This window comes from Amphiprion ocellaris, chromosome 1 (genome assembly GCF_022539595.1).
Source record: "Amphiprion ocellaris isolate individual 3 ecotype Okinawa chromosome 1, ASM2253959v1, whole genome shotgun sequence".
Classification (NCBI taxonomy): Eukaryota; Metazoa; Chordata; class Actinopteri; family Pomacentridae; genus Amphiprion; species Amphiprion ocellaris.
Window position 1 is genome coordinate 20403966 of NC_072766.1, and position 14969 is coordinate 20418934.

The 14969-nt window shown below is 38.4% G+C and overlaps 1 protein-coding gene across 3 annotated transcripts in view; it reads right to left on the reverse strand.

The window, feature by feature from the left end:
- Window positions 1-10100, reverse strand: part of cd276 (CD276 molecule) — a 71183-nt gene extending 61083 nt beyond the window's left edge. The window contains exons 1-2 of one of the 3 annotated variants that reach the window (XR_008602582.1): window positions 9835-10100; window positions 4230-4325 (exon numbers count right to left, since the gene is read on the reverse strand). Coding sequence is in view for 2 of the 3 variants with exons in the window: in XM_055013077.1 (XP_054869052.1) it covers window positions 4230-4275 (46 nt within the window). In the remaining variant the exon portion in view is untranslated. The remainder of the gene's footprint in view (window positions 1-4229; window positions 4326-9834) is intronic. The other 2 variants (XM_055013077.1, XM_023274903.3) reach the window with 2 other exon arrangements.
- Between the last annotated feature and the right edge of the window lie 4869 nt (window positions 10101-14969).

Consider the following 14969-nt stretch of genomic DNA (forward strand, 5'->3'; position numbering starts at 1 on the left):
ATTGTCAGTTGATAATGATTCCAGATGGAGCTGACAAGTTATCAGACTCTTTTAATCTTGTGGTAACAATCAACAGCCATGGAATCCTCTGAGCAAAAGAGTGAAGCTCTGAAAATGAAGTTAGCTGATGTGTAAAAAGAAGTGGGATGCTATAAAAAGATATCAAAGCCCTTCCAGCTTGCAATTTCCACTGTCTGAAATGTCATTAGGAAATGGCAGTGAAAGGGAACTGTGAAAGTCAAGGCAAGATGTGGGAGACCAAAGAAACTTTCAGATAAAACCCACAATCACAAATATTCTGTTTTTCTGAGGCAGCCAGTGGCACGGAAAACATTGCATGGAGAATGGGAAGAATAGATTCCACTAAATATCCACAAGTTCTGGATTCAAATGTCATGCCAAGAAACTGAAACTAAAAAGCAGCTGGCTTCTAGCACAACACAATAATCCAAACCAGACTTGAAAATCCGCCATGAACTTCTGAATGAAGAAAAGCAAACTGATGCTTTTGGAATGACCCTCGCAGTCAGCTGACTTGAACAACACTGAAAATCTATGGGTAAATGTCACACAGCTGTGTGTGTGAGACAGCCTAAAATATGTCAGAACACGCAGTGATTTGCAAAGACGAGTACGTGGACAATGCTACAAAACGTGCTCGGTATAATATCTGCAAAGAGGGGGCTACTACCTGCTGTTTTCAAATCTCTTGCATACGTCACAATTACTGTACTGTTTTTCAAGTCCATGAAAAGCATTAGCAGTGCGGAGGAGGTAATCTTTATCTTTAATCTTTATTAATGCGGAATGTGTTTTACAGTTGCTGCCTTTTTTTAAATTTTTTTTTTTTAGGTCACTCAGATTCATATCCTTTCATGATTCATGGTTTCATGTATCAGGGCCGATGGAAGTTAAGCAAGGTTGTTACCAGCAGGGTGTGCCTGACAGAGCCAAAGTCAATGACGTCATTACCGCCGTGTCACAGAGGCAACACCCGGCAGGTAAGGGTCTCCCTGTGTCAGCTGCTGGGATGCTTCCATGGCAAGCCAATAGCTATGATGCTTTCCAAGCACAGATCAGCATCCGTTCAACCCATTCATCACAGCCCACGAGACACACAGTAGACTCACATATGGCTGCAGGCCCCTCTTCCCCTCCAGAACTGCAATCTCGGCATATTACCCGTATCAATTTTTCAACGATCCCACAAGGCAGCATTTTTAGGACTTGTTGAAATAATCATGAGGTGCTTGTTGGGTAATGCACTCTGTTTCAATGAGTGCACTGTGAGAAAAGAGGAGCTGGGAAATGACGAGACAGAGGCAAGTCAACAGAGACTAGTCATTATGTATGCACTGCGGCGAAACCAATCTTTGTTGAGCCTGTCCTCGATTGTTTTTAAAAGGATACTTTACTGGACGCAATCAAATTAGCAAGAACATCACTGATACGGGGTAATAACCCTAAATTGAATTTCTGCACAGGCTAAAGTGTCCCCTCTCTGTAGAATCAATTGCTGTGAAGAGAAAAGGAGGGCAGGAAGAGGGCATTCATAGTTAGCAGACCTTTAAAAAGTACACCAGAGATGCAGGCATGAACGGACTATTTTCACGCTCTGGGGCTCTGCCATAATGTGTGCCTGCCGACTACTACGTGAGATGCAATCTATCCAATTATGCTAGTTAATTTAAATTACCTTACAGCTCCCATCACCGAGAGTGAAATCGGGTCACGTTTCCATTTCTGCATTTGCATGAATACGGTTCTGTTTCATTGTTTGGGTGCTCGGAGATGCACAGGGCGAGTTCTGGCAGCCTAGAGGCTGTGCTAACTGAACACAGAGTATGACAACAACAAGCAATTAGCTAGACAGCCTCCTGTTAGCTCTGCCACTGGCTGACACTGCTGTGTGCTGTGCTGGAGTGAGCCAAGGCTGTTACTGTACCCGACTAACTGTTGTGGCTCAGGCATTACTGTACATGCGTTGATATTTTATGCATTTTACTGATACTCATAACCAAAACAGGTTATATTGAGCATATTAAAAAAATAAACCAGTAGGGTCATGGGCCAAAGAAACAGTAAGATTGTGTAGCACATTTTACTTCTTCTTTCTGAATAGTGCATTTAAACAGAAAAACAACAGCCCCTTACAGACAGATCTTTTCATGACTGCAGTGACAACAGCTGTGCAGTGCGGTATGAGTAACATCAGGGAGAGGTTTTTGCTGAGAATGATCCATCATCTGATTCCTGAGTCAGGATACAGCTGGGAGCTAAAGAGACAATGTTACTGCACAGGGATGACAGCCTTGTGTTTTTCTTCCACAAATACTGTTCTCACAAGAGGAAGCGTGCTGGCAGAGGCCACAAAGTGAAATCACGTCTACTGATAGGGGCACTTGCTGGAATTATTGCGCAATGGCACGACTGAATTCAAGGAAGATTACCAGCCAGTAAGGGACCTGGAGACCTGAGAGACCCTGGATCACATCACCACAGACATCCACATACGTAAACACGCAGCTGTTCATATAATTACACGTCTGTAAGTTGTATGTTTGTGTGGCCAAGAGAAGCAAAACATCACTGTTCATAAATCAAAGACAATCAATCTGATCTTTAATTGGTTATCCAGTTAATTACTGCTGCCCTGTACTAGTAAAAAAAAAAAAAAAAGAACTGTAAATTCTGTAAAGTACATGCACTCAATATATCAGTTAACACAAATCCAAAGGTGTGAATTTTTCTGTGTTCAACTTGTGTTTTCTTTAAAAGGCACTTGAAGCTCTCTTTAAATTTACTGCCACAGTTACTAATATTACACAGAATTACATAAGCGTCGCAATGCATGCGGCACGTGTATCATCTTACAGTATTACATGGACAGACTCTAGTATCAAACTAGACTCCAACTAATTCACTTAGTGCCCCAGTTAGGAGAGAAAGAAAGTGAATCATTGTCTGAGCTACAATAGCCCATTACCCGTGAGTTAAAGAGCTCCATCAGTCCAAGACACTTCCTCCCCCTCTTCCCTCCCAGTGAGGGAAGCGAGTTAGTGGATGCCACACAGCCAGTAATGAGCAGGCCGCAGGCCCATTTGTGCTGGGAGAGAATAGGTCCCTAATGAACCACTGAAGACACTTAGGTCCACTGAGTCAAGATTGAAATGTGCCACTGATGGCCGATAGGAGGTTGGGCCAGCTCAACCAGAGAGCAGAAACCACAAAAAATAGCTCTTTTTAAATGATGGTATTTTGGACGATAAAAGTAAATTGAGAAGTTTGTGGGTTTGCCAAAGTATGCTAAGGCCATGTTTTAACATCATGCTTCTGGCGCCAAGACAAAATCTTTCAGAGCTGACTTCCTCCTTTTTCTTCAGGCTATATACTAATATAAAGGAAAATCATCCACTATGAGATTTTAATTTGCATGATGCATCAGCCACAAACCAAATGGGAAATGACTAGTGTTAAAATATATGTACTGTTGATCCCTCTTTTGACATGCTCAGTTCCCCTCTTTTATTTACTGTGTCATGAGAAGCTATAAAGCCAGAACAGGCTATTTGTTCCTTTTTTATGATGACACAAGTATTTCTTTGAGCACCATTTCTACTGAAGTAAAACTTCTGAGTATGTGAGTTATGAATTCTCAGTCGCAACATCAACCACAACCACGCTGCTTCCCGGTGTTATAAATATAAGAGGATGACTTCCTCACACTCCCTGAGTCACTGCAGAAAAACTGCACTTCTAGCATTTTTCACAGAGGTTCTCACCCTAGCCTGAAGCGCTCTCTGCTCCTCACCTGTCTGAAAAAGGTCAAAGCTATTCTGTTTTACAAGCTGAAATATAAAGAAAATAGAAAAAAAAAAAACACACTCCCATATCATAGAGTCACAACCCTGTAAAAACTAAACTCAAAAGGAATTATTGTGAAAAAAGTCCCTTTACTCACTCAGGCAGGATGTGTGTATAAATAAGAATATGCACTCTGTCAGCTGGTCTGAAGAGATGAGCATTTAAACAGGGAGGGTTTATAACTTTCCGACTACTGGCACATTATTTTTGAGGGTAGCCTCATTTGAACTGTTGTTTTACGCAGTGATGCCTTTGAAGGGGGAAGACTAATAGGACCTGCGGGGGGTATTTTTTAACAGGCATTGGGATTTCCCACCGCAGTGACTCGGATGTAATGGCAGGGCACAGGCAGTGGCAACACCCACCCATTGCTTGGACAGCCAGCATTGCGGGCAGCAGGAGGGATAGCATGGTCTTCAAGGGTGGATTCAAACCGCAGGTCAACTTCTTCACAAACAGCACTGCAGGGGAAAAAAAAAACACAGACATCTGAGTAGGATGAAGATTATAGCAATAAGGACACAATAGCACAGCAGCATAAGATGATGTGTGAACAGGAGGGTGATTAAAAAAGGGAGGGGTGCCTTAGTTTTAGTTTGCTCAGTCTCCTACATGGGTGGAGTTGGGACAAGGAGACAAGGCAATATTCCATGAAGCACTAACTATTGGAAAGTCTCATATAATTTTCGCGATGTTATCTGAAAGTGTGTCCGAAGGTGACTACTTCAGTTGTTTTTCTAGCCCGCTCAAGGCTTTTCTCTTTCAGAGGAAGTAGAGCTGTGATGACAAATGGGGACTTCCAAAGTTGACAGAACACAGCCAAGTCATTCTCTTTACTTTCCAGAGAGAAAAAAAACACAATACTTCAGGAGAGAGTAGAGACAGACAAAACTATCGCCTCCCGGTCTACCACCACTCACTCACTCATGCATGAAATATTAATGAGATACTTGTTTCAGCTAGACTGGTAGACGTCACTATTTGTATTTGTATTTGCTGAAGCACAATGCTGAATTAGCATTTTGGGAAATACTAGAGACTGGATTGTGGGGTTTTTTTCTGTTGATATTAAGTCACTGTTCCACAGCCATTGAATACAAATAATTGGCTATAACAACAGTGTAACAACCCTGATAAACATTATATAGAAACTTCCTACAACTGTATCACAGTTCAATGTTTGATTATCGCATATTTTTAATTTATCACCACACTGTGATAAAAAAAAAACTATATGGTCACAGATAAATAGAAAACATCAAAGCTACATTCACTATAATGGACCAACTAAATCAAGCATGTAAAGCAAATGATGGAATCTTAAGTGCAATCTCTGTGTAACATTTTTCAGGGTTAAATCCTTGAAAAAAATGCTTTGGCTTTTACAACAAAAGAAAATTTATATTTTGTGGACTCTAGTATGAAATACAGTCATTTTTTTCACACAAGAATCATTTGGATAATACTGGAAAAACTCAGAAAACACATATCTGAAAAAATATAATAAACCAAGTTAACGTGATTTGATGAATGGAAACATTTTAGCACGACAGAGACGGATTGAGTGTGTAGGTGGATAAACAGTGTGTAATGTACAAAAGGTTTAGAGCAAAAATAGAAATTGAGGAAGCACAGAAAGAAGGAAAGGAAGAGTGTTTTGTATTATAGTCAGTAACAATCTGCCAGAAGTCATATACTTTGGTTCACAACAATAACCAATTTACCTTCATGTTATCCCTCTACACATAAAGAAAAAGCACTCTGAGATCTGCTTCTTTTCAGTTTCTTTACACACATCTCTTTGTTTTCAACCTCATCTAAATTTACCATTTTTACCACAAATGGGGAGTTACCCAGCATTTACAGTACCTACTGAGGGTGCTCCTCAGCTTTGATGTGTAGCTGGACATGAAGCAACTATTCAATTTTTTCAATTCAATTCAATTTTATTTATATAGCGCCAATTACAGTCAAATTGTCTTGAGACGCTTTACAGAACCCATATGCCTGACCCCCAGAGCAAGCCAAAAGGCGACAGTGGCAAGGAAAACACCCTTTTAACAGGGAAAAAAACCTCGAGCAGAACCCGGCTCTAATGTGGGGGGACCCATCTGCCTGCTGGCCGGGCGGGTTGAGAGGGACAGAAGAAGTAGAGAGGTAGAGATAGAGGGGTAGAGGTAGAGATAGAGGGATACAGATAGAGGGGTAGAGATAGAGAGGTGGGGGGTGGGACACAAGGACCATAAAACACAGCCACACATTTGAAGCATCCAGCATCCAGCTCTGGGACCAGGGACACTCGGAGAAAGGACACAGAAAGAAACAGAGTGAATGTAATGCAATAATGGTATATATAGTAAATACATAGGTAGTTAGAGAAGGGCTCAGTGCATCCAGAGAGGTTCCCCAGCAGCCTAGGCCTATAGCAGCATAACTAGGGGCAAACTAAAGGGACGTCAAGAGGGGAAGTCAGTTGTGCAAATGAAAACACCAGCTCACCCCGTCAGGGTCACCCAGTCAGCCCTAACTATAAGCTTTGTCGAAAAGGAAGGTTTTAAGCCTGGTCTTAAAAGTAGAGAGGGTGTCCGCCTCCCGAACCCAAACTGGGAGCTGGTTCCACAGGAGAGGTGCCTGATAACTGAAGGCTCTGCCTCCCATTCTACTTTTAGAGATTCCAGGAACAACAAGTAAGCCTGCAGTCTGAGAGCGAAGAGTTCTGCTAGGGTAATATGGTACTATCAGGTCTTTAAGATATGATGGAGATTGGTTGTTAAGAGCTTTATATGTCAGAAGAAGGATTTTGAATTCTATTCTAGATTTAACAGGGAGCCAATGAAGAGAAACCAATATAGGAGAAATATGATCTCTCTTGCTAACTCCCATCATATTCAGCAATAAGTAATGCAACCGCACAGCTGAGTGACTAAGTACGCACATAAATCTACAAATTCAGTACAAATTCAGCAGATTTTGTTTTTCTGTGTTTTGTGTATAAAGAAATACACAAAAAATGAAATAAAGTGGGGACAGAGCAGTTGTTATATTTTGGTTTTATGAATCACTTCAGTATTGTAACCCCACCTCATAGATTAGCCAAAACTTTTTCCATGAGGTTCCAGTTATGGCTTCAGCAGAGAGGATGTGGGCAGGAGTGCAGCTTCATCACACAGTTTCCATAACAGCTCTGCTCACCACTTCTCTGCTCTCCAGGCTCTCAGAAAGAGAACAATTCAAGACGTCTGTAATACTGTAAGAATCCGCCCTAGACATTTACCCTCAGAGACAGGGAATATGTTTTCTTCACTGCGCAAAAATTCAAAAAAATGGAAAAAAATATTCATAGACGAAAAGAGCAGACACATATCACAGCTATCCTCTAAAAAGATATTCCTAAGGACAGAATAGAGTGAACTCTGCCAACACACCAAACCACAGTCTGACTCAGTGTGTGCTGTCCAGACAGCAGGAAGCCATCAAAGTGTTTCTTACTGAATGACTCAAGTGCTTTACCAACCCCATGCCAGCATGTATTCTCTTTTTTCCTTTCCCTTTACAATTCACTTCAATGCTAGTGATCAAAACCAGCTGGCCGAACCTGCAAGTCAAAGAATTTAATAATAAACTTCAACTGGGTACATATATGCGTTATCGATATTACACCAATGTATCAAAACTACTACTATTCAGACTCTCAAATTTCAATGTCAAACATTCACGGCATTATGAAATAAAGGTGCCAATTTAGGGCCATTAAAATAGAAACGAAACAATCTCTGAAAGACTGTTTGACAGTTTGAATGTGTGGAATTTCTTTTAGTAATTGGCCGTCAGCTTTTGAGTCATTATCACCAGTGTATTTCATTTTGACACGACGCTGAGGACTATTAAATTCCTTACCGGGGTCAAAGAAAAGAGAAATTATTATTGAGATATCACAGAACATTAAGATTTACAGTTTTACCGTGGTCATTGTACCATCACTCCATTCTTTCGAGAAATCTCCGTCACAGTCGCTCTCTAACATTTTGTCTTTTTACTGACACTACTGCTCGAGTCCACTCCTCTCTGTACAATTAGGGTAATAAATCTGACTGTCCTCCTGGGCTCAAATGTCTCAGTGGCATATGGCATCATTGCCAAGCTCCTCAAACCATTTGGAACCATTCACCCTTTGATGATAGGGGACATTTCTAACCTGAAAGACACCGGCCCTACTGAGGAGGAACTGAAAGTGTGCACTGAAAATCCATATAGCAGCAGTGGCTAGAATTTAGGGATGGCTGGATTCAATTTGGCCAAGCCATTTAATACATTACTTAATCAAATTATACATTAGTTCATCAAACTGTGGAGACGAGCTTCATAAACTTCAAGAAAACTTTATGGCTAAGAAGCTGCGTAAAAGTTTTACTTTTAATAGAACTACTCAAAGTCTAATTTACAGTTTTCACAAGGACATGCATTAGTCTCATACAGCAATCCAATAACTGATGAGAGAATTTCAGTAATACATTGTACTCCAGGAAAGTGTAAAGCTTCAGTATGCAGTGAGGCAGAAACAAGCTTTTGTAAAAGCTACAGAAGAAAGTTTGGTGTGACCTTTTTCTAATGGTCGCTTGATATACACTGCATGAACAATAACAAAGGGATGAAAAAAGATTATGAGCTGCCCGCTGTCACAACCACACATAAGAGCACCTTGTAGATAGTCAAATAAGATAAGGATATCTCTGTTTAGTCAGAAATTATTTCCTACAAAAGCCATTACAACAGTATATGACATCCGCCTACATCACACAGGAAGATGCATCTGCCAGCAAACAACAGCTGCTCCATCATGTGATAAGTGCAGGATAACGACAGGAAATATCCTCAATGCAGACTGTGGTGTAACATCTCCTGTTACAGCGGTTCCAAACCTCTTTAAAAACAAAAGAATGCCTACTTGCATCCCTTCAACCCTGGCTGTCTTCTTGCTCTAAATGGGTCACTCAAACATCAGAAACTCCACATCAGTCAGTTAGAACTGAAGACAGACATTGGACGAGAGCTGAATCATTTTCCAAAACCTAAAAGGGAAGTTGCCTAAAAGTCCAGCTGCTTTTTATTGAAGCTCTAATCTTCACCCAAGAAGTCAGTTAGCTCACCATCTTGGCTAAATTTGAATCATTTCAAAACACAAGATTAGGAGACTCAGATCAGTTAGGTATGTGTAGAAGGAACATGAACCCTTATAGGATCTTAGACTGTCACCTGAACCTTTTCTTGACAAGAGCTGCAATGATCAATTGATTAATTGATTGTCAACCATTCTGCTAAGCTATTAATAAGTTGGAATAACTTTTTTTAAACAAAAAAAAGTCGAAATTGTCTGATTCCAGCTTTGTAAATTTGAATATCTGGTTTCTTTCTTCTTCTTTGACAGTACACTGAATACCTTTTAATACAGCTTTGGGAAACACTGATTTACATTTTTCTGACATTTTATAGACCATACAACTAATCGATTAATTAGTGAATCAGTGATGTGCAGTTCCTGACATGGTTAATTTCATCTAAAAGAAAAGAAGAAGAAGAACTGTTACTTTTTAGTTTCCATTTTGAGTTATGGAAGTTGCTGTTAACTGCAGTGCTCACTTTCTGTCAAATGGGGGCGCAGTCCACTTCATTCATATACTGCACGTTAGCTTATTATTAGCTCCATCTATTAAATAGTACGTTGTGTAGCTTAGCAGCCCTGTGAGCTGCTGTGAAAGTACCGAAACACGCAGCGTACGTGTCTTTCTAGCCGGTGAAGAAGCTAACGGAGCTAATGTTGTTACCGGTTAGCACCTCGGGGTTCCCCTGCTCCCCCAGCTGTTGCTCGTCTTGGAAAATAACCCAACTTTTGTGTTATTCTTTTAATTAGCTTTCGTGTTCGCTGAAACTCTTTCGAACGCCATTTCTCAGTTTAATTTTCTCCGTTCTTACCATGTTACGGGGGCGAAACTTCAAAACCTCCCACCGTCCAGCGGCGGCGAGTCTCTTCTGTGTCCCGTACTGGCGATGTTACTGTCCGCTGCAGTTCATTCCTCTGTTAGCAAAAACACTACCGGAGCTGGAACTCTTTGTTTTGACGGGAGATAAAACTACAGGCTGTTTATTTGTGAGCGTTTTTTTGTTGTTCCCATTGATTTGGGACGCTTCTCTGCACAGAAACCCCTCCTTTGCTGCTTTGTCCAGCGGTGATGTCATACGGAGCCTCCAGACTCCCTCCCCCCGTTAACCGTTCACAGAACGTCTGCACATTTTTCATTTTTTCCCCCGTATATTCAATGATATAATTTCAATTTTTTTTTTTTTAACTTGACTCTACTTCAGGGGTGTCAAACATGCGGCCCGTGAGCCAAAACTAGCCCAACAGAGGGTCCAATCCGGCCCACAGCACGACTTTGTAGAGTGTAAAAATTACAGGGAAGACTTTAACTGCAAGTTGTAAATTTGTAAAACTGTAAGTTTAAAATAATTTCTAGATCTTGACAGGTTGTTTTCATCCTAAAGTAAAATACTAGATTGCTCATTGTTCTTTTGTCATTTTGTGTTTCATTTTTGTAATAGCTATTTTGTCTTTTTTTTTGTCTGACTTTTGTCGTTTGTCTGACGTTTTTGTTGTTTTTTTGTTTCTGTGTTTACTTTTTGTCTTGCTTGTGTTTTTTTTGTCTTATTTTTGTTATTTTGTTTTGCTTTTTTTCGTTGTTTTGTGGGGTTTTTGTCTCGCTTGTGTCCTTTGTCTCATTTGTTTGTCGGTTTGTAACTTTTTTGTCTCATTTTTTGTTTCCTTTTTGTTTTGTTTTGTTTGGTGTTGTTTGTCTCATTTTTAGTCTCTTGCTTTAGCCTTTTTGTGTCTCGTCTTTGTTGTTTTGTCTCATTCAGAATGTACTTGTACTTTTTTTCACTAAAACAAAGGAAACATTTGGAGTTGTCATTATTTATAGGTTATTAAGCTCTGATTTTACTGGTCCGGCCCACTTGAGGTCAATCTGGCCTATATGTGGCCCCTGAACTAAAATGAGTTTGACACCCCGGCTCTACTTTGTCACAAAGGTTAAAAAAACTGTCGAGATTTTTAGTAGAAATATATGATGATCTAATAGAAATTGAATATTGCTACTTATTAAACGACCGAGGGGCATATACTTAAAATGATCTCAACCTTAAACATCTTAATAGTAAAAATTTGACAGGGAATATTGTGAGTACTTTTATGTGTCATACTTTAAGTAAAATTTGCTCAAAACACTCACTAACTTCGGTTTTAAATGCAGAACGTTCTTAGTTCAGCCACACGAAGGCTGTTTTATTACCTTCCACAAATTACAGTGTATCTGAGGCTGGGTGGAGACCGGCGACATTGATCTGCCATGAGTAAATCTAGACCTCATACCCAGCAAACAGGAAATGTTCCCACAACACTGCCGATCATTGCCTGTAAGTTCTAATAATACTTATTTTAAAGAAATCATTTGAATGTAACGTCCTGATAAGAGTTTAAGGCTGTTTCTTGTATCAGAAATGTCCCTATAAGGTCAAAAATGAACTAAGACAGAATTACATCACCATCAGTGGATGTTTCAGCACAGATTATGCTACATGATAAAAGAAGAACATTCTCAAACCAACATTCAAGATTATTTCAAATATTCAAGATGTTATTAAGGTCTCAGATGACGGAATGCTTTTTATCAAACATCCCTGTGTACACACACACACACACACACACACACACACACACACACACAAAAACACACAACCGCTTCAGCATAAAGCATGGAGGTACAGGAGAGGGGTGGTACGAAGCATATCTGGACCAGAGCACCAGACACTACAGAAGTGTGTTTTATTTTCTATGTTTTAGACTTGTTTTGATTTTTATTTTATTTTTTGTTAAAAAAAAAAAAAAAAAAATCTTTAAAAAATGTCCTCCCTATGTTAAAAAAAATGTAGAACATTATTGCAAAGCTCTAATAATGTTGTTGAGGCAACACATCATAAAACTTTCCCACAGTATAACATGAGAAATAGGAAAGAACATTCTCAATGCAACATTCAACACGTTTTTAAAAATTTTTTAAATCCTGCATTGTTTAAAATCCTCTGAGCTTTGTCTGCAGCACATGTAGCAGAGTACAGTGGTGGATAATTTGCTTTCAAGTGAAATGCATTGGTCTGTAAAGTTGCTAAACAATGATCCTTTTCTCTTTCCAGTGTAACTCTAACACACACCCCACTGATGTGTGTGTGTGATGGTCATGGATAGGGATGCAGCTGGATCAATTTTAGACTAACTTTGAAGGAACAATAATAAAAAAAAAAACCAAAAATAGTGGACACAGTCTCTCATAGTGTATCCAGACAGTCTGCCACATAATAAAATAAATATATATGCAGCAAATCTACACAGAGGATTAGTGGGATTTACTCTTAACATATGTGATTCATATGATATTTTCAACAAGTTGTGTAAAATAAATGCAAGAAGTAAAGGAAAGTTACTGATTGTGTTTTCATGTGTTGTGTTCTTATGTTAAAAGTACTATTAGACCACAGCATAATACTTAAGAATAAAGCAATATCTGCTACAAAAGCTAGAGGATTATAAGACCCAATAGGTCTATCTGTAAAAGGTTATAAACAGTGTGTACTTTACTGGTAATACTATTTAGACAATAATAGACATACATAATAGTACATTACAGTTATCACTTAATGAAAAGTGTTTATGATGAAAATGTTCCATCTCACTCCCCTGAGCTGCACTGATTGTTATAATTGAGGCTGCAGCTAAAGTTTGGCATAATTACTGTTTGGAAATTAAGAAACTCAACGTAATTATTATGCAGCACAATGTGTTTTATTTGGCTCTAAGAACAGCCAACTACAGTATGTTACATTTTGGGTGGTAACAAAGAGAGCCAAGAGTTGTTTGTTCCCATTTTTTGTCATCATTTGTTCCAGTCACACGTCATTTTGCCATTGCAGGCCAAATTCTACACATACACATCAGATTTAATTTATTACCAACCGAATGATATCTCCAACAAACTGAAATTACAGTGGTTTATATGTGGTCTTGGTTAATAACTTATGTAATACAAAATATATAATAATCAGTTACACAGATATAAAGCTAGCTAGATTATCACACATGTAAAGAAACCCATTAAAACATAGTTAATTAATCATTTGCTATACATGGTAATCTGTTACTCATTTAAGCTACCATTATGCATTGAACATTTGCACTCATCAAAATAATTTATTACACATTTCTGAAGTCACTTTTAAAGCCACTTATTTAGAGTAATCTACTACACATTTTAAAAGCTTTCATCTCGTACACATTTTGAGTAAATTATTACTCTTTTTAATTAAGCTTTTATATTCTTATGTAATGTGGTAATCATTTAACACAATCATTTACATATAAATCGGTAACATATTTAGAGTAATTTATCTCTAGTTTGTGGTAATCTAGTGCTAGTTTAAGGTAATATTACACATTTATAATTACTTACATAATATTGTTATGTATTGTCTTTATAATATTTTTGCATGTTATGATTTATTCATATTAATCAAATACATCTTTATTAGAATTGTAAAGTAATGAATTAGTCATTTAAAGTGGTACATTACAGTTATGTAGTTATCTGTTACACATTTTATTAGTAATGTAGTACACATTTTGAATAATCCATTACTCATTTTTAGCCATTTATTTTTCATGTTTGCAGTTACCTATTTCCTCATTTCAACAATCATGTACATGTAATACTCATTTGATTTGTATTAATCATGTATTACCTATTGTAATAATCAGTTACACATGCTAAAAATTTCTTCTTTTAAAGTGCATACAATTAAAGTAATGTATTTTGAAATGTGTCTTTTTAGAGCAAAATATATACTCATTTAAGGTAATATGCTGCTTTTTCTTTACATTAGCATATTTGCATAATCTGGCAAATGTAGCTGCATATAAAAATCACTTTGTAATCACAGATCATTCACCATATAATTACATTTTTAGTTAGACTGATCATAGATGTGGTCTAAAATGACCACCAATACAGACTGTGGAAAAAAAAAAAACCTCCTGTCTGGACTTTCATTTGCCCGAGACATTACACAGCACTGGAAAATTTTGAATATGCAGAAGGAAAAGCAATTTGGAACACGGTGAAGTGCAATACACGGAACAGCGTAGTGATTAGATATTAGACTGAGGCCATCACTGAAACTGGCCTATTAGTTTGCATTTTTATCTTGATGTGTATGTGCATTTCTGTGTGTGTGTGTGTGTGTGTGTGTGTGTGTGTGTGTGTGTGTGTGTGTGTGTGTGTGTGTGTGTGTGTGTGTATTAACGTGAATTTGGCTGACATTAAACTTACAATGTAGGACCAGTCTTTCCTTCATTCTACCAAAATATTTAATATGCACAGACTACTGAATGGAGTAACTGGGACACGTACAGTACAGTCAGTACTGTCAGTGTATTATAGGTAATAAAATTAATGCCATCTGACATTAAAAAATATTTTTGGGAAAACAAGGAAGTTAACTAGGAACTGGGAGACTTACTGGAGGGATTACATATCTCATCTGGAATGGGAATGCCTTGGGTTCCCTCACAAGGAGCTGGAAAGTGTTGCTGTAGAGAGGAAAGTCTGGGATGTTGTGCTAAGCTTGCAGCCACCATTAACCAACCTTATATACAGTAACTGTAATAAAATGGATGGATAGATGTCAAGACAATAAAGTTAATTTGCATATTGTCTAAAACAAAAATAGACAGCTTTCTTTCATACAAATTACACTTTTCATCACAAGCACAACCCACCTTAATACTTAATACTTCTTTACCCTCCTTTGATTGTGGTATCATTATGTTTTCAGTCACTACTACTAAACATTATTTGTAGCCCATCTCTCAAAAAATGTAGCTAGGCCAAATCTGGCCAGTCTTGATCTGCTTGCCATTGATGGCTATAAAAACAATGATGTAGTTATTCAAAACCACATTATTGATGTATACTCTAGATTTATTACAGCCAACCACATCTCGG